The following is a 24,201-nucleotide window of genomic DNA, read 5'->3' as shown; positions in this document are numbered from 1 at the left end:
GCCAGCAGCCGAGCCCCGCCGGGACGGGCCCGAGGCCGCGGCCCCTCTTTCCTAGGGATTTATCAAGAGAAGATTGATGTGGATGCGGGGGGAAGCAGTCTTGGGAGGTGTAGAAGAGCTTGTTTGACGTGTTTGAGGCTGTTTTCTATTAAGGAGATTTATAGTAAGGCCGCTCGATTCCTCACTGTCCGTTTGACGCTGATGGGGGGATCGGACTCGGGGGGAGCGGGGCACGTGAAGGCGATTTAGGGACAGACAGAGATCCAAATCTCACACCGCCGTGCTGACTCTGCTCYGAGCGGGCCCTCGCTCCCTAAGCCACCCATGCACTCTGCCTGGGCCTTTCGTCTTTAAATATTAGTGAAATAGTCATGTATTCTTCCAGTTCCTGTTAAGGTATTTTGTTAAAAGTTTCGTCTTAATCGGAAAGAGGGATAAACCTTCCAGAGCTCTCCGGGATGCTGATTTGCACGTGCAAAGGGGTGGCCAAATGCTTATCTGGGACTGTGCAGCAAAATCTCAGCTGCAGGCTTCTCAAGGAATGCAGTTGGTCATTTATTGCTGAGCAGGCACAAAGCTCTCAGAAGTGGGGTTAATGTTTATCTGCTGCTCATGGAACACTGAAGGTTCAGTGTTGACTTACTGAAATGTCTTTTGCCTGGTAACATCCTCACAGATTATTCTGTGTGAGAGAAATACTTCAATTCTGGTCATAGAAATCAGGGTTATGCCAAACTAATTAGTGCAGTAATTGCGGGAGTTTATGTCAGTCTGAATATTTCWCAAATTTTTCCTTAGTTTTCAGTTRAGTTTTTTAAGAGGAAACACTGTAGTAGAGCAGTATTGCTTGGACATTGTCTGCCTCTGAAAGTATTGGTTTGATGACCACTTGATGTTTTAAACTAAATTCTCATTAGAATGTCTTTGTTTTACAGACATTTTGGAAYGGCCTCAGCCAAAATGTTCTCAGAGCAGCATCCAGCAGGAAATATGCGTAAGTGTTCCTTGGGGTGGTCATGCTTAGCTGTTTGGTGTTTGTATTTACTCTCCTTCTAACACCAGAACTGATAATTGGAGCAAGAGATGGAAGAACAGAGCAAAACCAACCAAATAAAACTGGAACCTCTGCATGTAACTTTCATCTCTTGTTTTTCTGCAGGGGAGATTTGAGAGTTGCTCTTCCCTCCTTCTGGCACCACCAGCAGTGCCCACAAAATGTGGATTGCTGAGATTTGTTTGATTAAAACCAAACAATCAAAAAGTACCTCAAACATTGATGGAACAAATTGTTTTATTTTACATTGATGTGAAGTGGTTGCTGCTTGGATCCATTCCATTGCAGATAAAGTTCATTTCAAACATGAATTTGAATCACTAATTTTCCTTGTCACAGGATAATGGGAGAAGGGAGCCATTGCTTGTGTGACCTAGTCTGATGTTTGTGGCTGATGCTGATTCAGGCCATGGACTGGGAAATCTGTTTGTGTTGGGAAAGTTGGGTCTGTCTGATACAGAGAACCTGTCTGGTTCCAAGATTACTGCTTTATTATTGGAACTGCAGTTAGRTCCTCTGGCAGCTTGGAGACAGAAAGTGATACTCTTGGTGATAAACACAGTCCTGCTCTGCCTGCAGAATGCTTTTCCATCCCAGAATATGACTTTGTTTCGAAGTTTGTTTGTTTCAGGGGTTCTCTGACCCTCAAAAGGGATAATTGACTCCTCCTAGAGAGGAGGTTCAAATTTGTCTTGTGTGAGAACYACTCCCATTCTCCAGGGTTAAATTCCTTTGTTGCTCCTGAGGATCAGAAAGGTGCTTTGCTTTGGCTCTGGCCCAAAGCACCACACATGGGCCAAGTGATCTATCATTGTGGATTCTTCTCCCTATGCTAAGCAATGATAAATAAAAAATAAATACAATTTATTAGTATTTTAACTCCAGGTAAATGTTTTCAAAGAAGTTTGAACACCAAGGCTGTCCAGAGAAGCTGTGGCTGCCCCGTCCCTGGAAGTGCCCAAGGCCAGGTTGAACAGGGCTTGGAGCAGCCTGGGACAGTGGAAAGTGTCCCTGCCCTTGGCAGGGGGTGGGACTGGATGGGCTTTAAGGTCTCTTCCAATGCWAACCATTCTGGGATTCTGTGATCAAAAGTAACCCAAAACAAGTCTTTAGGGACAAAGTTAGTTATGACTTTGTTTTATATCAAACCCATAAGGGTTGTTGAGAAAACAGAAATATATGTATATAGTAAAGATACTCTGGGGAAGAATAATGCTATATATGTTTATCTTAACAAGGATTTACCTAAAACTGGTCTGATTGGGAGCAGAGAACAAGCTTAAATTGCAGTGTAAGAGTCAGAGAACATYTTAGGTCAGGATGCAGCRTGGATTTACTTCAACATTGAGTGGARAATTACTTTGTCCTATCTTMAGGGCTGAACATTTTRTTGCTATCTRTTTTGCTTTAATAGTAGTTTTRTCTTTTCCATGATGTGCTTTCCAGYTCAGAAGCGATTAAAGGAGCCGTTATTGGAATTGACCTGGGTACAACCAACTCCTGTGTGGCTGTTATGGAAGGGAAGCAAGCGAAAGTGAGTAAAGCAGTAGTGTTGCAAGTGGAATGCCCACACTGCTGTATTGGGGGTGAGTGTGTTGGTGTCACACTGTTCCATTTGTCACCCAGGTGCTGGAGAACTCRGAGGGTGCCCGGACCACGCCATCAGTGGTGGCATTCACGGGTGAGGGCGAGCGCCTGGTGGGGATGCCAGCCAAGCGCCAGGCAGTCACCAACCCCCACAACACCTTCTAYGCCACCAAGCGCCTCATCGGCCGCCGCTTCGACGACTCCGAAGTGAAGAAGGACATGTGAGTCAGGGGACAGTGGGACAGTGGCACTGCCAGCATGAGGGCAGCAAACACCACGGGGGTAGCATGACCTGGTCTGTTGTAAAACACCACCCAGCTTTGGGGGAAGTTGTTCTGCCTTCGGCTCTCAAGGTTGCAGTGCKTCTGTCTGAGGGCCAGGCTGTGTTTGGCTGCATTCATTGTTGATCACATTAAGGCTTTCAGAGAAGAAGAAACAAGGCTTGCTGATTTTCAGTCTGCTTGCAGTGCAGACTTCTCTACTTTTCTGTTTCTTGAGGGCGTTTATAATCAAAGCTGTGTGGTCATGCCCCAGCCTGTGATTACATGATGTATCTGATTCAAGCAGAAGCAGCAGAGARCAGKGCAGTGTGAAAGYTCTGTGCATGGTTGCTGCATAGGYATGAGTCTTGTYTGAGTGGYTGAATGTGCWTTTGGTGACTTCTCTTTTTGAGACCTTAAATAAGAGTCTAATATTTATTTTTCTGACTTGCTGTCTCAAACAGTTATAAAATCAGTACATATACGTTATTTGTAGTGTATAGGTATGGCAACAGCAGAGTCTATAATTGGTACTTCTGGGACTGAATCTGGGGCTGCTGCTGCTGTTTGTTTAGAGCTTACATGTGGTTGTCTGCTGATACTGATTGTGAGGGGTTTGTGCTGCTGGAGAAACTGAGTGTGAATTCTTGTGGCTTTCAGTAAGAACGTCCCGTTTAAGATTGTCCGTGCCTCCAATGGGGACGCCTGGGTRGAGGCTCATGGGAAGCTCTATTCTCCCAGCCAGATTGGAGCCTTTGTCCTAATGAAGATGAAGGAAACTGCAGGTTGGTACAGCTTGGTCTTTGGTCTCAGTGTGCTTTGTACATGGCAGTGCCACTGTACAGGGTGCTTTCTTGCTACCAAACCATCACAGAGCAGGGCTTTCTTTGGATGGGGGGAAGGGAGCAGGGCAGGCTCTTAGGAAGCCTTAGGGAAGATCAGTGCCTGCCTCTAYCTTGGATCCTTGGCAAAATATCAGTGCTTCTCTTAAAAGATACTCTTACCAGAATTGGTTAGTGGTTGGGTTGATCCTGGTTTTAACTGAATTCACCCTCACTCAGAAGGGGGAGCTCCATTTCCTAGGAAGCTGTAGTCCCTGTGCCTCTGGCTGCAGCTGAGCACAGGCTGGAGCAGCCASGCTTGGAGTGCTATTGTTCCTACTCAGCTGCTGGATCTGTGGCAAGTAGGGAGAGAGKGAGTGATCAAGGGAACCCATTGTTGGGCTCTAATTGCTAATTAGCTAGTGATGACTTCAAATCTTCACTAGGGGAAAATACCCAATGGCCTGGAGAAATGTTTTTCTCTTTTTTAATTGCTATTGTGGTTCGGGGAAACTGAGTTTAGAGCAGTGAGGGAGCAGTCAGTAGTGCTTCTGCACCCCATTTGGTAAACTGTGTGTCCAGTGAGTGTGAGGAGAGCAGGACTGAAGCTTCATCGAAAGGATATTGTATTTTCCATRTTAGGTCCTGGACACTTGCTAGAGATCCACCCAGTAGTAAAATGCAAGTCTCTGGTGTGTGAGCATCTAGAGATGATAGGTCTGCCTTACTTTTAGGGTGCTGTTCCTCTRCCTTAAGCAGACATTTGCCTTTTGGGGGTATGTTGGCTTTTGGCCTGGGTGCTCTGTGACTTCAGCTGTGACAGGATYTGGCTTTGCAAGCAGCAGAGAGCAGTGCAGTGTGTAAGCTCTGTGCAGGGCTGCTGCATAGCCATGAGTCCTATTTGAGCATCCTCACTGCATCGTGCACATTTGCAGTTTTTRGCAGGGTGCATTTGATGACATACTTCTCTTTCTTTGAGACCTTAAATTAGGGTGTAATATATATTTTACTGACTTGCTGTCTCAAACACTTAGAAATTAGGTATATATATACATTATTTGTGCCTCGTAAGTGTTAGCAACCGGAGATTCTATAAATGAGGTGAAAATTAGTAACTTCTAAGTGTGTCATATGGAGAAAAATGGAGAACAGCTTCAGTATCAGAGTCTGAAAAGACAAGTTAAGCTCTCAGATAAATTAGCATCAGGGGCATCCAGTCGCTGGTAGAATTACAAAGGTGCTTTGCTGTCCAGTTAGAAGTCTAGAAACTATTCCATGTTTTGTGGAAGGGCTGGATTTCTGCACAGCTCCCTCTGCATCTGCCCGGAAAACAGCAAGTCTTTCTTTTGTTAGTTCAGAAGGATGATTTCAATCTAGGTAATAATGGAGAGAGACTATTTATGAAAGCGTGTAGTGACACGACAGGAGGGAATAGATTCAYACTAAAAGAGAGTGGGTTTAGATTAGACATTAGGAGGAAGTTCTTCCCAGTGGGGGTGGGCAGGCCATGGCACAGGGTCCCCAGAGAAGCTGTGGCTGCTTCATCCCTGGAAGGGTTTCAAGGCCAGGTTGGATGGTGCTTGGAAGAACCTGGGATAGTGGGAGGTGTCCCTGCCCACCACAGGGTTTGGACTGGATGGGCTTTAAGGTCCGTTCCACCCATTCTGTAATTCTGTGAATAATAACTTGGTGTTACTACAAGGATAACTTCCTGTTTTGTCTCCTTTTTCATCCAGAAAATTACCTGGGACATGCAGCAAAGAATGCCGTGATCACAGTCCCTGCTTACTTCAATGATTCTCAGAGACAGGTACTCATCAAGTTATGAGAATTTGGGGCTTATAAATGGCATATTGTTTCCCTCAGCAGTCAGCACTCTCCTCTCTCCCYCTCAGGCTACCAAAGATGCTGGGCAGATTGCTGGTTTGAACGTCCTCAGGGTGATTAATGAACCAACAGCAGCTGCACTTGCCTATGGGCTGGACAAGTCTGAAGACAAAGTGTAAGTGCCTGTGCATAACACCTGCCCTCACCTAAACTTGCTGGGATTTGCCTCTTCTGCTTGCTGCATTTCACAGCCCTGCTTGGAGTTCTGCCAAGGTGGACTCTGAGTTRTCAGTGAGAGCTCTGTAATATCAGCTCTGTTCTGTACCAGCCAATCATGTTAGAGAGAGAGTTCATWACTTGCAGCTACAACTTCATTATCATACCTGAGTGCCAATTTAATTACCTTACCCACTGGTGGCAGYGGTGGGTGTGGCTAAGGACAGCTGATGACAGCCTGTCACCAGTGGGGCTGATGGGCAGCACAGGAGCTGTGCTGAASTGTGCCAGGTATGCATGGCTTGCAGCTTCCCTGCCTGCATTCAGCCCCCTGTTGCTGTCAGGGGTGGTTACAGAAGTGCAGGCTTTTTGTTAGAGATTCTGTATCTCTGAGGTAGATGATAATGCTGGGAAAACATCACATTTTGACAAAAAAACCAAACTTCATAATGGTTCTGGTGTCCCTGCTCTTGTCATTGGAGTGTGTCTTGTCATTGAGTGTGTCTGGTTTTGAAGAGGCAGGAATTGCTTTGTCTGAAATAATGGGCAAGGTTACGCTTTGTGCAGCACATCTTCCAGACACTCAAGGGATATGGACACTGTGGGATTGTTCCCTGCTGTTTTAGAGAGCCTTTTAACTTTTATGGGCAGCAATGTGAGTTCTGCACATCATCTCTTGAGCAGAGTGACACAATTTTGTCTAGGAAGTAATGTTGTCCTGCCTCTCTCCTTGCAGCATCGCAGTCTATGACCTGGGTGGAGGCACTTTTGATATTTCTGTRTTGGAAATCCAGAAGGGAGTCTTTGAGGTGAAGTCCACCAATGGTGACACTTTCTTGGGTGGAGAAGATTTTGACCAGGCTTTGCTACAGTATATTGTGAAGGAGTTCAAGAGAGAGGTAAGGTGTCTCTTGAGAACAGTCTTGTGTGTTACTCTGCTTTTCAACCTGACTTCTGTAGAAGAATGGGGACTTTCTTAAGTTATTAGGACTTGATTTGTCACCTGTGGCAGAATTGGAATTTAAGAGCATTAGACACCTATTAGCCTGGCTTCCAGTTCTTACACTTGAAGTGGAACATTSCTCTCCTGGAGAACACAGAATAGCAGAACTTCTGCCTTTTTTCTCTCTCATGTGGCAGGATTGTCCTATACACAGTCTGCTTACTTTTAAAAGTAAACATCTGTGGTCCAATTGATTGTGACAGGACAGATGCAAACCAGGGTTGCCTGGAGGAAGCTGCAATGTAATTCCAACTCTTTGCTAATTCAGTCCTGTCTTTTTATTGTGTGATGTAGCAATTTTTCCAGGCTTTAATCTGTAACTCACTGTACAATCACTTGCAGAGCAGAGARGGCTGGCAGGTTTGAAATGCTAAATACCTCTGCAGGTAGAGAGCAGCACAAGTGCACACAGCAGTCTGCTCTAAAATAGCTTTGCACTCAAGAGCTTTGAGAGGGTGAACTGTAATGAAGTGACTCCTGAGCARATGCTGRGAGTCTGTTAACCCTTTTTTTGTCACTCAGACCGGTGTTGACCTGACTAAAGACAACATGGCGCTTCAGAGAGTGAGAGAAGCATCAGAGAAAGCCAAATGTGAGCTTTCATCATCTGTGCAGGTACGTGCCTGGATCCRAAACATCCACTACGATGGGAGACACTGAGTTCTGCACTGGATTTGTTTACAAAGCTCTCTGATGCTGGTTTTTCTTCTGTGTAACCAAATGGCACCACTGGCACAGCAAATCACTCAGTAGGGTGGGCTTTCAGAGCACAGGGAGTAGGTGGCAGCTGAGTTGTTGGGTGCTGAGTTTTGCCTTTTTCTGGCACCACATCATCTCATCTTGCAGGGAATGTGATCCTGTTCTGTATTTCAGAAGTGTGATGGGCATCAGGGAATCCAGCTGCTGCCAGTGTGGCTGGGTTACTGGAACCACTTAMAGCTCTGTGCAAGCAGTTCCAAAACCTTGATGCTATTCCTTCCACTGAAACAGCTAATTTGTGTAGTAATTSCTATAAAGAATCTTGACTTACTTGCCTATAGACAAGTTGTCTGGACAATGGGCAACAGACACCCTCCCTCCTTTTTTTCCATCAGCTTTGTATATTAATGCAGTCAAGCATGTCTTTTATTCATTACTGAATAAAGAACTGGAGAAGCAGCAAGTTGGGAGTGTAATAGTCCTGGCTAAGTGAAATTAAGGTCAATTATATAGTAATTGAAATGGGGACTCTGCCAAGTGCTAGGTTCTGAATAAGCATCTTTAATTTTATCTGATGGTGGTCTCTTTGGCCGGTGGCAAGCTCATAGCAAGGAGTTGAGGGCAGTCACAATGGGTACATAGTTCTGCCAGAGACATAGCAAGCTCTGTTTTATGAGCTCAAGATCTGGCAAGTGTAGTTTGTTCATACCAGGAAAGACTGAATTCCTTAACTCTTTAGWTAGCAGTGAAGGGAAACAACTTGCTTTTGGCCCCATTTTCCCCTGATGCTTTTGACCATGCTGTTTATARAGTGAATGCACACCTCTAGTCAGCAGCATGGCTTTAATTCTTGTGTAAACTTAATCTCTAGAGTTTAGAACACTAATGTTTTAATTGCTTTGGTTTGTAGCATCTTTTGATGTCAGCATGACTCAGCACTTCAATCAGAGGATTTCARTATAAGATTTGCTTTATAAATCCAGCATGTGAGTTTGTAAGGTCACTCACGAATAACCATGTGAAGTGGAGATTACGGTCTCTTGCTCTAASTTTGTGTTAAGTGGCAGTAGGCTGGCTGTTTGACATTGCTGGCATTAAGAAAACAGCCATGAGTTATTTTCTTCAAGGCATTTACCTGGTATGGAGTGTCAGTTGGCAGAATATTTGGGAACTCTGAAGATGGGCTTTCTTCTGGGTTGTGCTGAAGGAATGGGATTAAGGTTGCCACTTTCAGTGTTCCTGCTCTTGCTTCCTGGCTATGACAAATAAAKTTTATTTTTTCAACAGTGAAATATCTTGAAATAGCACAGTATTAAGACTGGGGATTAACAGTTATAACTATGAGGTGTCGAACAAAAGAATCGTCTTTTCTTTGAAATGTCAAAGATAAAAGTGTGCCTGCTGCCACTTAAACTGGGCTGGAGGGTGAACAGCCGCAGAGATGCTTTAGCACAGGCCAAAGAGGACTTGTAAGCTGATCTAAAGCCCATTCCTGGTTTTCACTGTGAGCCTGTTCCATGCCACAGACTGACATCAACCTGCCCTACCTGACCATGGACGCCTCTGGACCAAAGCACTTGAACATGAAGCTGAGTCGGGCGCAGTTTGAGGGCATCGTAGCTGACCTGATCAAGAGGACAGTGAATCCCTGCCAGAAAGCCATGCAGGATGCTGAAGTCAGCAAGAGTGACATTGGGGAAGTCATCCTTGTCGGTGGCATGACCAGAATGCCAAAGGTATGAGCTCAGTGCCTGTTCCAGGCAGGGCTGGCACAGCTGTACTTGCTGTTTGGGGGGATCTGGAACAGAAGAGCTGCGMGTGCTCAGAGCAGACTCAGTGCTCAGGATCGCAGGGAAGCACTGCCCAGGGCCTCTCGTTCTGTTTGCTTAGCTCAGCTGGGATCTGGGGGTTGGAGCTGAGTTGCACTWTACAGAGTAAAGTGGGAGGTGAAAGTCCAGCTGCAGCCTGACATTTTGGTGTGCACTGGCCATGAGCAGCACTGTTGAGAAGTGTGGGGCATTTCCTCTTGTATGGTAAAAGTACCTTTCAATGACAGCCACTTCTCAGTAATCTGTGACTTCCAGGGGATTTCCTGTCTGTGTAGAGCACCTTTAGCTGTGAAGAAGCTGGGTGAGCACAACTGCTTTAGGACCTGCTGGTTGTGTTTGTGCAGAGGTGTTCTGTATTCAGAGCTACCTGTTGGAGGCTGGTGTTGGCAGGCCCATTTTCCTGGCTCTTGCAGACAYTCTTTATTTAAAGCTTGGCCCTTACATTCTGTGGAGATAGCAGCAGCAGGAAGCTTTAAAGCCTGCTGTGCTGACATGCCGAGTCTTGCAGAAAAGCTGCTGTCTGCAAGTGATTTACTGCTCCTGTTACAGCCATGCCTGCTGCTGCCCTCCATCCCAGAGCTGAACAGGGATGTTCACTGATCTATCCAAGGGTACAGTGTGTCCTTTCCTGCAGAGAACACCAAAGTCTCACTCCAGAGGGATTCAGTCAGGCTTGGACTATTTGTTTGCTGTTAAGATTTGTGATTTGCAGATCCTCTCTAGGACAGTAGGTGTGTATGTGGTCCTGCTCGGGGTTGATTTGGGGTTTGGTGGGAGGGTTTTTCCTCCCTGTACTGATGAGCCTGGCAGCTGGAGGTGATACTGGTGTGAGCAGAAGGTCACCCTTCYGGGCAGGGGACCCAGAGCAGCAAGATAAACAGAAGCTCCTGCTCTGGCCAAAGCTCATGTGGAGTAATTACTATACATCCCCAAAGTCCTTGTTTTTCCAGCTGGATAAAGGAAAATTTATGTGATTACCTATGTATAAAGTGATGACAAACACGAAGCCTTTTCCTGAAACATGGATCCTTTAGGGATGGAAAACAGAACTTAAATATTGATTTTTGTTTTTCCTTCTTCCCCTCATAACCCCCAGCATCTGGCTTGAGCTGACAGAATGCTTTCCTGAGTGCCTGTAGTTACAGCTCTGCCTCTGTGTTAGTGCCAGTGTTGTACACTGCCCAAACCTTCTCTTGGGTATGTTGTTCTGCCCTCTTCCTCCTGCTAAGAGGGACTGTGGCTTTTCCAGAGCGTTCCTGTGGTCAGTAATGCAGGAGGTGAACCGTGGGTGGTTAGAAGTATTATTTTGTACATTAAAATACACCTCCAGAGGGAAAGACTTGCATTTAATTACATGCTCACACAAAACTTACAGAATCTTCCTCTGTAATGAACACTCTGRGTAGGTGTGGCTCTCCTGGCTGTGGTGTTTGTATCCAGTGCAGTTTTCCAGGCACATCCCACTCACCTGTGCTGGTGTGACCAACACCTGTGCTTGGAGGGGAGCACCACAGCCTTCCCTAGGAGGGCAGTTCTGAGCTGTGCTCTGGGGCACACCCTGAGTGCATTCCCATGTGGATGCTTCAGCAGRAATTGTGTTGGAATCGTGAGTGCAGCCCTGCAGAATGGGCCGAGCAGTGCCAGCTGACAGCAGAGCTCAGAGTGCTTATACAGCACAGCTGCTCTGCTGAAACAACCCATGAAATATGGAGTTGGAAAATACTGTTCTTCAGACAATTTCCCTTTTTTTCCCTTTACTGCACACAAACAGCACAAATTGTCCGGCTGGAGTTTTTTTTTTTACCTTCCTTGTGCTCTGCCTCCAGAGCTGTCCTGTCCTTGACAGCTTTGTCCTGCTCAGTGTTGGCATGCACGGTTCCCTGGGAACAGTCCTTGACTCCCAGATAAGCGTGGAGTGCTCCCTGTGATCTGGGCTGTGTGAAGGCACTGATGGAGGCTTCCCTGCAGCTGGCAGACAGAGCCTCTGGAGAAGGTGTCTGGGCTGGAATGAGAGCATTTAGTGGTGTGCAGGAGGGTGGGCAAGGAGGGAGCAGCAACAGACCTGAGGCTCAGGGTTTCCTTCATGCCAGAAGCTTCCCTGGCGGCAGCAGCAGCGTAAGGACACCAAGCTGTGCCAAGGCTGCTGTGTGGCCATGGTGGTTCCCCATGATTGAGCTGTGCTGTGTCTCCATTCAGGTGCAGCAGACTGTGCAGGAATTGTTTGGCCGTGCTCCAAGCAAAGCAGTCAATCCTGACGAGGCCGTGGCCATTGGAGCAGCTATCCAAGGTGGGGTGTTGGCTGGTGATGTAACAGATGTGCTGCTACTGGATGTAACTCCCCTCTCCCTGGGCATTGAGACCCTGGGAGGGGTCTTCACAAAGCTCATCAACAGGAACACCACCATTCCCACCAAGAAGAGCCAGGTAAGAGTTGACTCTGGATGGGTGGGACTTTGCTGGTGCCCTCAGCTCAGGCAAGGCCACTCAAAGCACCCCCAGCAGATGGTCTTACCTCCTCATCTGGCAAGAGAAGCAGTGAAGAGATCAGGTTTCATGTCAGCCACTGAGTATCTCTGATTATTGGTGTGCCCAGGAGGGGCAGGCAGTTGAGTTTAATGGGTGCCAAGATATGCCAGGATGTTTGTGGCCTGGGCAGGGTTGTTGCAGTGTGTGTGCCWTGATGTTAAACTGTCAACACATCATTCTGAAGAAGAATTATGTGGAGATATCATGGAACTGAGCACCATGCCCATGGGAGAGCACCTTGCTTGGCTGTGTGCCTYTCAAGGGGTTATCTTTCTTCTGCATTGTGATGTCCTGGTAACGTGGGTGTGATCCTTTCCTTCCCTTGGCCCTGTCTGGGCCTGCTGCTGTGCTGTCACTGATAACACCTCAGCTGCCTGGGGGCATGGGATGGAGCCTGCTGCTTCAGGGGCAGATGTTCTGGGGTGTGGTGGCTGCCATGGAACTGCTGCTGCCAGGAGGGCCAGTTTTGTGTCCCCAGGTGCACACAGGACCAGCCCCTGCTAGCCTTGATGCCTTTCAGTTTTGTCAGAGGAACATGAGAACAAGAAGCATTTAATGATTTTCCCTTCCAAGTAGCTTCCTTTTATTCCTTGTTCAATCAGCTTGTAACTGCATCAGTTTGTTGTTCTATTTAGYTATACAGTAACTCTGTTCCTTTTCCACAGGTGTTTTCTACAGCTGCTGATGGKCAAACACAAGTGGAGATCAAAGTGTGCCAGGGAGAGAGAGAGATGGCTAGTGACAACAAACTGCTTGGCCAGTTCACGTTGGTATGTTGGCATYTCTATTTCATGACCTCAGACTTGACCTTCTTGGGGACATTCAGAGCCTTCTCCATTTCAGCTGCCCCCTGAAGGCAGTATTGAGGGGGAGTCATCTTACAGAAGACATTTAACCACGTTTGTAGTACAAAAGCAGCTTCCAGAGGCCCAGCCTGACCCTGGGACAGCACTGCTGTGGCAGGAGCAGCTGGCATTTAAGATGGAGCTCAGAGGTTCTGAGCAGTGTCATGTGGCACTGGGGCTGCTGCAGCTTTAGGGCCTGGTCACCYAGAAGGTCTTTCTGGGTATAAAAAAGCCTGTGCAGCAGATAACCTGAATACTGGCCTTTGCTCTGGTGCTGCAAAATGGGTCTTGGAGCAGGCTGCATGATACCTGCAGCCCCCAGGGGAACCCATTCCAGCCTAGTGGCCCCTGTGAGTGCAGTCAGTGTGGGCCCAGGTATCCCAGGATATYTGTGGCCTGGTTGGGATTGCAGGGGSTGTGCCATGATGTTAAACTGTCAACACATCATTCTGAAGAAGAATTGTGTGGAGACTTTGTAAACTGAGCCCCATGCCCTGCTCCCTGRGGAACAGATGTGCTGCAGGATTGCTGTGAGCAGAGGGTGGCTGCCCAGCCAGCCCCCTGTGCAGAATGGCTTTGGTCAGCGCTGGTGAAGTTTGGCTCTGTTGAACTGTTCAAGTTTGTCTGAACCTGCAGAAAGGAAGGGCTTTGCCTTTCTTTCATACTTTTGAAGTAAGCTGTGCTGCCTCTTGCTGTCCTGAAATGGTCCCTCAGAGATGGCCAGTGAAGTCTGTGCAGAACTGAGGAAATGGAGCATCCTGCCATGGCTATGGAAAAAGAGCTTGTGTAGCAATAAAGCAGAGCCTGTATCACCTTGGAACGCAACTTGGGGGTTCTCCTTGTGGTTTCTGTACACTTGTCCAGGGCAGAAACCTGTTAAATCTGTCAAGATTCCGGTGTACAGCATGGTGCCCACAGGTACTGATGGAGAACACTCTGCTCTGAGGGTTGGTTAGTGGTTCATGCACTGTCAGGTCCCCAGGGTGATGTGTCCAGCCCTGGTCCCCTGAGTTCTGTCCCTGGGGAGCTCACAGCCAACCCTTTTCATCCCTCAGGTCGGGATCCCTCCGGCGCCGCGGGGAGTGCCCCAGATCGAGGTCACCTTTGACATYGACGCCAACGGCATCGTGCACGTGTCAGCCAAGGACAAGGGCACCGGGCGGGAGCAGCAGAGTGAGTGCTCTGGGGCCTGCCAGGGACAGGGAGGGAGCACTGAGGAGAGCCCTGAGTGACTCCAGMGGGAATGGAGTGCTGCCCTAATGGCATCCTGCAGTCCAGGCTGGGGATGGAGTGTGTGCCTCGATGCTGGGGTCACCCTTACTCCTCAGTGTGTTGCCACTGCAGCACAGATGCAGCTGAAGTCATCTGAGCCTGAGTGTCTCCCCTGAAGAGAAGGGCAAAAGGAGGTGGGCAAAGGGAGGAGTGAGAGCTGAGGTGTGTGTTTGTTTTAAGGCAGTGAAGGTCCTGTGGCCACACAGTCTCTGCCCTCCCCGGTGATCTCCTGAGAGAGACTGCTGCCAGTGGGCTCTCAGTGTGTGTTAGGCAGAGGTGAAGCACCTGCCTGTGCCAATGTCAAGGCACTCCTCACTGGCTGAGTTTCGTCATATTCCAGTTTGTTCTGCCTGTGTGACAGTCCTGCCTGGGTCTTGCCATTTCCTGGAATAACTGCAGCAACATTGGAGCAGAGTGCTGCTGTTTCCTGGGTTTGCTGCATGGATCAGCTGTGCCCTAGTGCCCAGGTGTTGGGCACACAGGKTGGCTCATGAGGGCTTCCTGGTGTTGGTGGGCCATGCTCCTGCTGCATCACGGGAGTGTCCTGTGTCACCAGGGTGTGTGGGGCAGTYACACCTGCCCTGTGGTACCCTGAAGGGACARAAATTGGGGTTTRGGAATTCAGCACCCTGTAGGAGTTKTCCTTGAGCTGTGCTGCTGGATATGCTATTCCTTTGGGAATACCCAGAGATCGCTGTCTGTGAGCCTGGCTGCAGGAAGTGCCAGCTTTTAGGAAGAGAAATCCAATCAGGAGTATCTCTGACTCCAAAGTGTGTTGTGTTCAGCTGAACAGACCTGTSCCAAGGCCCTGTTTGTTTGTAATTACTCTATTAAAAAGGTCTGGAGATTCCCATCTCCTGAAGCAGCAGGTTTTCCCTGTAACCACCTTGTTCGTTTTCATCCACTTAGGCTGGAAGTGTCTCCTGCTGGCGGGAGGCTCAGGGAGTTCAAGCTGTCAGTGTATTCTGCTCTGTGATGCAGTAAAATGTTGTGCCCTGTGTGCTGGGGTAATTAATGACACAATTGATGGTTTCTAAAGCTCTGTCATGGGTTCAGGAGATTAATTTGAAGTGTTTACAGATTTCCCTGATACAAAATAGATCTCTTCTTTCTAACTGGGAAGTGTTTATACTRCCTTTCGGTTGTTTCTTGGAGAGARCCCTTGAGCAGTGAAATGCTCCAGTTAACAAAAGTATCAACTATGCACATCTCAAAGGTGTGTGTAAATCACAATGCTTGGTCTTTTGGCAGCAATTTGGTACCAAAACCACACTCCTTGTTACTTGATTTCCTTGGAGATTTTTCATGTGTGGCAACCTTCTACTGCTGATTAAAAGGYTCCTGGTAACAACCAGAATTTTATTTAGCTGCCTCCCTGTATGTAGATGTGGTGCTAATTACAAAGCTGAATAGCTCATTCCCCATCTGTATCCAAAGGACACCTSTGTGTGTCTTTTTTCAGGGTTTTGTACCATTGACAAATTTTCCACAAAAAAATTCCTTTTAATGTGATTGTAGTATGCACTTTGGGCATTGTGACACCCTAGGAGCTGGTCCTCTTGCAATGAAATTAGACAATTCTGCACTAAAGCCCAAGTGTAGGTATGCTTTTTGACACTAACAGAGGGAAAAAGACCAAGGAGGCGACATGTAAGAACCTGCCCCTGGAATCATGCTACATTTCCTTCTTAAGGGCAATATGAGGAGCTGGGTGGGGAATGTCTTATCCTGTCACCAGTCTGGGCTGCTTTCCAACAGGGAAAGGAATCTTTGGTGAAACCGTTCCTTCTCTTTGGATTTTTTTGTTGGTATGGTTTTTGCTGGTRGGTTTTTTTGTTTGGTTGGGTTTTGGGAAGGGCKTTTTGTTTGGGGATGCTTTTTTAATTCTGTGGTTTTAACCTGGAATACTCCTTTGGTTTGGGCACTTTGGTGCACCTCGCTTTCCAGGAGGATTAACTGAAGACCAGCCAGTGACTTGCAGACCAGCAGGCAGGAACTGTGTGGAAGAGCTGGGGAGTTGTAGATGCAGGAGATGAGGCTTTTATCTTGCCAGCAACATCAGTGCCTCTTTGGAAGCTGCCTGTCCTTGTCCTGCCCACGGGGCCTCCCTGGGTGCAGTCTCTGAGGCTGCTGCTGTTAGGTTGGGGAATAATCCTCTCCTCAGAGGTGAGAGCATCTCCTTGATTCATGTTCTCCTCTGCTGCAGTTGTTATCCAGTCCTCTGGCGGCCTTAGCAAAGATGAAATTGAGAACATGGTGAAGAATGCTGAGAAATATGCGGAGGAGGACAGGCGGAGAAAGGTAACGGGGTGGTTATGGGACATCCCAGGGAGCAGGGGACCTGCTGCTTTCACCATTCTGTGCTGTTRGCTGTGCTCAGCCTTGGGGGGCTGGGGGCTTTGCTCTGTGAGCTCTTACCAAATACCTGCTCCCTTCCTTACATTCAGTTGACACTCCAGGGTTGCAGGAAGGTATTGCAGAGGCATCTGGATCTCAGGGTTGGTTTGGGTACCTTGCCCTGTGTGACTGCACTTGACTTGTGCCCTGAGGAATTCCTGGGACGTGGTGGCAGCTGTGAGCAAACCCACTTGCCTGTTGCTCATGGCAAACGACTTTGCAGCCTGGTGAGGCTTTTTATCATCACTGCTCTCCACTGGTCCCCTTGGCTGTGCATTTGGAACCAGCCTGGGTGCTCACAGCCATGCTCTGGTTAAATGGAGCAGTGTGGGGGAGTTAAACTCCTTCCTCAGTTTATTCTGAAGCTTAATTTGTAGACCCTGCCAAACAAAGCCACTYTTCCTTCATAAGTAGGAAGTTGCTTTCCATAGTGGGCCATGTCTCACTGTGGCTTCTGAAATGCTGGATCCATGTGAGCAGTGCTGGCCCTCAGTGCAGGTGAGGGAAATCCTCACTGGCTTTGTSAAGGGAAGACCCGCACTGTCATGGTGGAGTGACTGAACCTGTGGTACACACRGGATTAATGGTTGGAACTAATTGGTTTAATGAGGGTAGTACTAATGAATGATGCAACTAAATATAGAGCATTGATTTTTTGGCAGACACAGCCCAGGCCAACTTTGAGATATGGMACCAGCATGTGTTTAGTGATTGTTGAAACTGGCTCATGGAATTGATCCACTCTGTGTCCTTCCAGGAGGAGCCTGTCGAAGGTGTCCAGGCAGGGCTGTAAATCTCACCCCCAGCAGTGAGAGAGGCTTGGAATAAATTCCCAGGAAGCAGCACTGCCTTGCCTGAGAACCTCTAAAGCCACAAAGCACTGGCTGATGGGCATTTGTAGGTTAGCTGGAGAAGCTTCAAAGTTCTTGGGCTGAAAGTCCCACTGTTTCAATAACCTCATTGCCATGAAGCGTAGGAGAGGCCTGGCATTTAAAGAGGCTGGAAACTGTCCTGCTGCCTTACTTTGTATCTTAAATTGCTGGATGAGTTCCTCTCTATTTTGTAGTCCTGAAGTGGGACTCACCCTGTCCAGTGAGCTCTCAGAGAAAGAGGATTAGGTTATTTTAACTAGCACTTCTCTTTACTTGACTTGTGTAATTGTAGTTTCCAAAATTGCCTCATTACACTTTTTTGATCCCGGTTTTACTGTCATGAAAGTATCAGGAATGCATAAAAGGGAGTTTTTGTAATAAGGGAACATGAGTAAAACCACCCAGCATTTRAGTTGTCTCGTGTGCCCCTGTTGCTGAAGAAGCTCAGGAATATTCTYCCAAAGCTCTGTTGCTTTCCCAAGGAGCACAGTGTGCTGTGCTGTCCCTGSAGTCTCTGCCTTTTTCCATGTGCCAGCAGTGGTGCTGCATCAGTCACTTGGAGTTCAGGGGAGTGAACGTGGGTGTGAAAGTGTGACGGCTGACTGGCACAGCCCCTCCTTGCGCCATGTGGGGCCACGCTRCAGCTGCAAATGGTTTGCTTGTATTTCTTCTTGCCCTGTTACCATTAAAAAGGAGCCTGGGTGGGAACTGGAGTGGAGCTTGGCAGTTTGGGGCATGAAACRTCCCCACGTGTCCCCAGTGGTGTGTGCAGTAGCCCTGACAAACTCTCTCCTCCAGGAACGTGTGGAAGCTGTGAACATGGCCGAGGGAATCATCCATGACACGGAATCCAAGATGGAAGAGTTCAAGGATCAGCTGCCAGCAGATGAGGTGGGTTCCTGATCCCGTGGTGCTACAGCACATAAAATCTCTCACAAAATCTTTGCTCAGATCCCCACCTAACTCCCAGCTGGCTCGGCCCATGTTTCCAGGCTGGGTGGGGATGGCACAGCCCTGCACCTCTGGGTTTGGCACTCGCTGGGAGGGGTGATTGAGGCTGAGGAGAGGATGTGCAGACATCCTTGGGTTATTTGTCATCATCCAGAGCCTGCTTCTCTATCTCAGAATGCAAGATCGGTGTCACTGAGGATCTGAGTGCCTGGGAAGCTGCTGCTGCAAGATTTCTGCAAGGGCTGTGTCCTTGGCTTGGCCTTGCAGTGCTTTGATAAGGGCTGTGCTGAGGCTGGCTCCTGAGAGGAGGGGTTTGCTCCAAAGCTGGGCATTATGGACAGTGCCTGCCCTGTGTTAGCCCAGGGACACAGGCAAAGCTGCTCTGCTCTCCTGGCAGGGTATGCACAGCACCCAGGAACTTGGGGGCAATAAAAACCACTGTCCACTTAACTCAAATTTTTCTCTCTTTGAAATGACATGGATATTTAGTATCCAAGAGTACTTTTCACACCACTCTGATGTGGTGTATTGTGAATTTCAGTGGCCAAGTTTAGAAAAGTGTGCCCAATTACTAAGTTAATGGCTCAGGGAAGCCGAACAAAAGGGCTTCTTTGGGCTAGGAGGTGTCTGAGGGAGCAGTTATAGCTGGTTGGTAGCAGTCCTCGTCAGCTGAAGCGCTGTTTCTCAGCCAGCAGATGGTGACAGGACAAGGGACAGTGGTTTTGAACTGCCAGAGTTCCCAGAGGGCAGAGTTAGATGGGATATTGGGAAGAAATTCCTCCCTGTTCTGCTGGGTAGGCCCTGGCACAGGGTGCCCAGAGAAGCTGTGGCTGCTCCTGGATCCCTGGAAGTGTCCAAGGCCAGATGGGACAGGGCTTGGAACACCTTGGCTGGCCATGGCAGGGGGTGGAACGAGATGGTTTTTAAGATCCCTTCCCACCAAGCTGTTCTGTGATTCCATGATATTGACTGGCTCTTTGTTTGGAATGATGATCACTGGAGTTTTCTCTCCTGGGAGCACAGAGCCTACATCCCTGTGTCTGCAGGGCCTGTCCCTGTCACTTCTGTGGGGGAGGGGGGTGGCAGTGCTGGCAGCAGCCCGTGCTGGCCGGGTGCCGCTGGTGGCCCTCACTGGCTGTCCCCTTCCCGCGGTGTGACACAGAGCTGTGCCTGTGTCCCCTGAGCCCTGCTGGCACAGCCATCCTCAGGAGCCCTGCTGGCCCTCTGCAGCAGCCTGCCAGGCAAGGAGGAAGTGCCAGCCTGTGTGGGGGGACTGACAGGTGGCTCAGGGCTGGGATGAGCCTGCTCTGTTTGTTTTGCTCCGAGCTCCTGCTCCCATGGGCAGCAYGGGGGATTAACCATGGCAGGAGCAGCCCTGCTCACTGGCTCTCTGACAGGGCCTGAAATATCCCTGAAAACCAGCTTTGTTCCCTTGCCCTGCCCCTGGCACGGCTGACTCACAGGTGAACTGTGCCAGGCACAGAGTTTGGCTTTGGCCAGCTGTCAGGCCCTGCAGGGCTCTGTCCTTGGCGCCTCTGCCCAGACAGCAAACAGGGCCCCATTAATGCCAACTGGGACACTGTTAGYGAAGTGGACAGGTGCCCACTAGGAACTGGGCACAGGCCTAGGTCCTGCAGACTCAGTTTGAAGCTTAACTTCATGGCTTCTGGCACAAAAAGGTGGTTTTGCTGTGGCCAGTAGGTGGTGGAATGACAGGGTGGATATCCTCTGTGAAACAAGTGCAGCATTTCACCTTGGGATTTTGTGTCTTACTTGCAGTGCAACAAATTAAAGGAAGAAATTGCTAAAATGAGAGAACTTCTGGCTCGTAAAGATAGCGAAACAGGAGAGAACATCAGGCAGGCAGCAACCAGCCTGCAGCAGGCTTCCCTGAAACTCTTTGAAATGGCATACAAGAAGGTAGGTCTGTGGTTGGTTCACCTTCAGAGCCCTGGGATGGGGAGCGGGGAGGGACACCCAACTCCAGGGCTGGGGGTGAATCAGGACACTGAACTCCAGGAAAACCTGGGCTGGGAGAGAATCAGAAGACTGAACTCTAGGTAAGAGCTGAGAGGGAATTGGGTCACCAAACTMTTGGGTAAGAGCTGGGCTGGGAGGTGGTGCTGAGCCTGTGTGCAGCTCCCTGTGAGTGACACTGGCTGAAGGGGCAGTTGTGGAAGGGCAGGGAGAGCTGGAGGCCTGAAATCCTGGCCATGCATCTGGGCTGGGTGTTCTGTTACTGGCTGGTATTCCAGGGAAAAGAGGAGTCTCCTACTAAGCAGCATCCAGAAGAACAGCAGAGAGAGGGCTTTCCCCTCAGCGCACTGAGTGCCTGAAGGAGTAAAGTAACTCCTAAGCTCATTTAAGGGTCATGGTAAAATGTCCTTCCTGTGCAGTGCCTGAAGCCACAGTAGGCAGCCATTGGGATTCACTTCATTCCCAGTGAAAGGCCCTCCCAGCCACTGGAGCCCAGCCAGTGTGTGCTGACCTGTGCAGGGAGCTTGCCCAGGAAGGCAGTGGCACAGTGCCCAGGTGACCTTGGTGGTGCTAAGCTGTCCTTACTGGGGAAAGCTGCTTTCCTGGTGTCAAACCAGCGCTTCAGTGCTGCAGTGTAAGCTCTTACATCCATCCCCTGGGGAAGGGAATAATGGGAAGATTGTTTCCTCCCTCTGAGAGCTCAGGCAGAGATGAAGATTTCCCTTCTCCAGTGGGCATTGCTCGTTGCACTGAAGGAAGGTTCTCCAGGCTGGAGCTGAGCTGAGCAGCCAGCCGGGGAAAAATGTCCCGGAGGAGCAGTTTGTTACCACAGCTAATACACCCAATTTTTCACAGATGGCCTCCGAGCGAGAGGGTTCTGGAAGTCCAGGAGATCAGAAGGAAGAGAAGCAATAAGGAGTCTCTGTCTTGCCTTGACTAGAGAATGAAGAAGAGGTCGATTTTCTTGATGCTTGGGAGAGAAGAGACCTTCCTGAGCAGCAAGGGGCAGAATTCAGACTTACTGTGTTTTTGCAGTATTCTATATATAAAATTCTTTAATGTATAAACTTAGTGATGTGTCTGCTAGATAAATTGTCACTTGATGAAAGTTAATTCATGCCAGACAAAGTTGTGAGTTTGGCCCCGGCGTGTTCCACCTGGGGCCTGGCTGATCATTTAATACTTGACACAATGGTGTACTAAATCCGAGATCCAAGCTTGGAAACCATGTCACTAAATTGGAGAGTGGAGATGGAAGCTGTGCTGGAAGGGGGAGGACAATAAGGCCTGCATGGCCCCTCCTTGTGGATCTGAGCACCTGGGAGCAGGTGGAGGCCTGGGAGCAGCAGGGGCAAGGCTGGTGGTGTTGCTGGAGCCTGTTTAGCCCTGAGCTAGGCTGCACCCTTGTTCTGAAGGAAAGGGGCTACTTCAAACTCAGCTGTAACATTATTTCTTACAAAAGAGGCAGTGTGGAAGTTAAATACTTTGCTTGTCTGAGCCTTCTGCTCCATCCTATGTCTGTTCTCTGCTTATGGCAAAACAATTTCCTTGATAATAAAACTGTTACTGGATCCATTCTGGATTTTTTTAAAATAAAAGCAGAAAAGTGTCCAACATGGAATGCCTGATATCCTGGCCTTTGATAGAGAACAYGAGCACTTCGCTGCCCATGAGAGCTGCAGAGGGAACAGTCAGGCAGCCGTAGCTTTCTGGCAAAAAGGAGGTTTCTGGTGTAAGGTTGAGGTTGGGCTCTCCTGAGTGTCACTGTTATCACAAGGTGCCTCAAGTCCTGTGACTGCAGCAGCAGTGGGACTTCACCCTCAGGCACTTTGTGCTTGTGCTCACCCATACAAAACAGGCTCTGGGCTCAGAGCAGCACTTGGCCACTGAGGTTTCCAGCAGCTCAGCCTTTCAGCAAGATTTCTGCGCCTTGGTGGGTCTCCTTTTTTTCTCATGTGTTACTCTSTGTCTCATCAACTGGAAAGGAACCGGGGTTTACAGCTGCTTTGTCCTGCCAGCTGAAGTATTCAGGAGGGAGGAAAGGATGTTCTGTGTTCTGGCACTTGAGATGGTTTCCTAAATTAGAGAAGCTGTTGGGAAAGCTACACGTGCTGAATCTGTGAGCTCTRTTAAGCTACAGACTGGAAGGAACCAAGATTTAAAACCTTAAGTGAGGAGTGAGAACCTGCCTCACTGAAGTGTGAGGGAGCTGGAAACCTGGCCTGGTGAGGAAGGAGCCTTGGGCAGCTACTGGGGGAGGCAGGGGCAGTGCCTTGGCCCTTCACATTGCTGGGGGCTGTTACGTGCCTTTTAATGCAGGTGAGCTGAGGAGTTCAACCCAAAATTCAGTGCTTTTCTTTCAGCAGAGGATCTCTGTTGGCTCACTGCAGCCTGGATGGCGGTTAAAGTGCTGCCTGTGGGACTGCCACCCGGCTGACTAAGCACAGGTGAACCAGGGGTGTACAAGTGACACAGAATGACAGTGGGTGGGTCCAGGCCCTGCTGTGTTGGGTTAAGTGGCAGATCTGTTGGTCTCACAGTTGTACTTGGACCGTGTTAGCTGGGTGCTCCCCTGGAAGGTCTGAGGAACATTTGGCTCAGGAAGTGTACATCCCCAGCAGCTGCTGCTCCCAGGGGCTGTCAGTGACACCCAGCTCRTGTACTTTGCTCTGTCCCAGCATCACCCTGCTCTGTCCTAGGCCTGACAATGGCAGCAGTGGCTCTGCATCTTCTGAGAATTAGCTTTGCAAAGCTGATCGCAGGTGACTTCTGTCCTGGGTTCTCTTCTGCTGCTGCTCCTGCCAAAAGCGATCCCCTGGAGAAAAATACTGAAAAAGAGAAGGAATTCACCGGCAGAGCAAGTTGGGTATTTCAGGTGCTGGAGGGATATGTGCTGCAGTAAAACAGTTTGTGAACAATCCTCTGTGGCAGCTCTTCTGCAGCAGGGCCAGCCCAGACCAGGCCCTMTGGGGCCAGGGGGCTGCTCCCACACCATTTTCTCTGCTGGGGCTGTGGAGCCCTCAGCCTCCTCTGCTGCCTCCAGGGTCCTGATTCATTGATCAGGCTTGGCCCTGACTTCTTTGAATTATTGTCCCTGTCACAGTTAAAATACATTTTTCATAGATCTTATTTATTTATTAATGTGCTGTTCTAGCTCCTCCTTTATAAGCTGAATTACTGAGCTGGGGAAGCAACAGTGAAATGAGGTGATGTGTGTCATGCTGAGAACAGTTTCTGGCTGTGGAAACCTGCCAGGAAGGCAGCGGTAGGAGGGAGGAGTGACTGCTCCTGTCCTGAGGCAGTGACTGCTGCCGTCCCACCGCCGGGAGAGACTGCCAGTGCCGGGCAAAGGCTGTTTGGGGTTCTTTTCCATGGAGGCCAATGCTTCAGGAAGTCTGTAGCTCCAGCAGTGCTGCAGCTCTCGAATAAATGGATTGGTCTGTGTCTGGCAGTAATTAAGCAAAGTTTTGCAGAACTTGGGGTTTTCCAGCACTATGTGATGTCTGGGCTGTGTTCCTGCATGCAGCCTTCAGTGTCTTTTGTGCTGGGAGCGGGCAAGGGCCAGGCACAGCCTGGGCTCTGTCACCTTAAAACAGTCCAGAGCAGATCCCGCTCCCAGCTCCTGCCGCACTAACGGGAGGGGAGGCTGAGACTGAATCAGGCACAGGAATCTCCACGCGCCTGCAGTGGCTCCTTTCCCTTTCCTGAGAGCCTTTTGCCCAGCTCGGTACAGCCGCAGGTGTGTAGTGGGGACGGGACCTGCCGTGCTGCCGGTGCTGCCAGAGGCTCGGCTTCAGCCCCGGACAGGAGCAAAGAGAGACAGGAAAGGCTCCAGAAAGGGCTGCTCAAACTCTGCTCCGGAGAAGGACATGGAGAAAATTCTGTGCCATTCAGCTGCTCTGCTCCGTCCTGCTCCCGCAGAGCTGAGCCGGCTCCTGCATCAGCCAGCTGGGAACGCTGTGAGAGAACGGCCAGCGGCGGCTGCAGCAGGATCTGCCACGGCAGCGSTGGAGCTGCGCGGGGAGGCGGAATCGCAGCGGGAGCGAGGCGCGGGGTGCGCTGTTC

At 49.2% G+C, this 24,201-nt stretch overlaps 1 protein-coding gene and 2 non-coding genes across 3 annotated transcripts; all 3 read left to right on the top strand.

Moving 5' to 3' along the window:
* Positions 1 to 922: 922 nt before the first annotated feature.
* Positions 923 to 21,752, top strand: HSPA9 (heat shock protein family A (Hsp70) member 9). The gene is made up of 16 exons (XM_057378690.1): positions 923 to 994; positions 2,501 to 2,588; positions 2,681 to 2,862; positions 3,562 to 3,686; positions 5,459 to 5,532; positions 5,618 to 5,724; positions 6,502 to 6,664; positions 7,291 to 7,383; positions 8,994 to 9,203; positions 11,493 to 11,720; positions 12,488 to 12,592; positions 13,723 to 13,840; positions 16,146 to 16,240; positions 18,007 to 18,099; positions 19,939 to 20,079; positions 20,992 to 21,752. Exons 2-16 carry the CDS (start codon positions 2,568 to 2,570, stop codon positions 21,049 to 21,051), a joined length of 1,815 nt encoding a protein of 604 aa, XP_057234673.1. The 5' UTR covers positions 923 to 994; positions 2,501 to 2,567; the 3' UTR covers positions 21,052 to 21,752.
* Positions 11,969 to 12,041, top strand: LOC130580920 (small nucleolar RNA SNORD63). The gene has a single exon (XR_008966166.1). It is a non-coding gene; the product is annotated as a small nucleolar RNA SNORD63 (small nucleolar RNA).
* On the top strand, positions 13,085 to 13,156 carry LOC130580921 (small nucleolar RNA SNORD63). Its single transcript, XR_008966167.1, has one exon. It is a non-coding gene; the product is annotated as a small nucleolar RNA SNORD63 (small nucleolar RNA).
* Positions 21,753 to 24,201: the final 2,449 nt, after the last annotated feature.

This window comes from Malurus melanocephalus, unplaced genomic scaffold (assembly GCF_030028575.1).
Source record: "Malurus melanocephalus ecotype Western Australia unplaced genomic scaffold, MMel_1.1 scaffold_371, whole genome shotgun sequence".
In the NCBI taxonomy this organism is placed as follows: Eukaryota; Metazoa; Chordata; class Aves; order Passeriformes; family Maluridae; genus Malurus; species Malurus melanocephalus.
The sequence above is the reverse complement of the archived record's forward strand: the minus strand, read 5'-3'. Positions and strand labels throughout refer to the sequence as shown.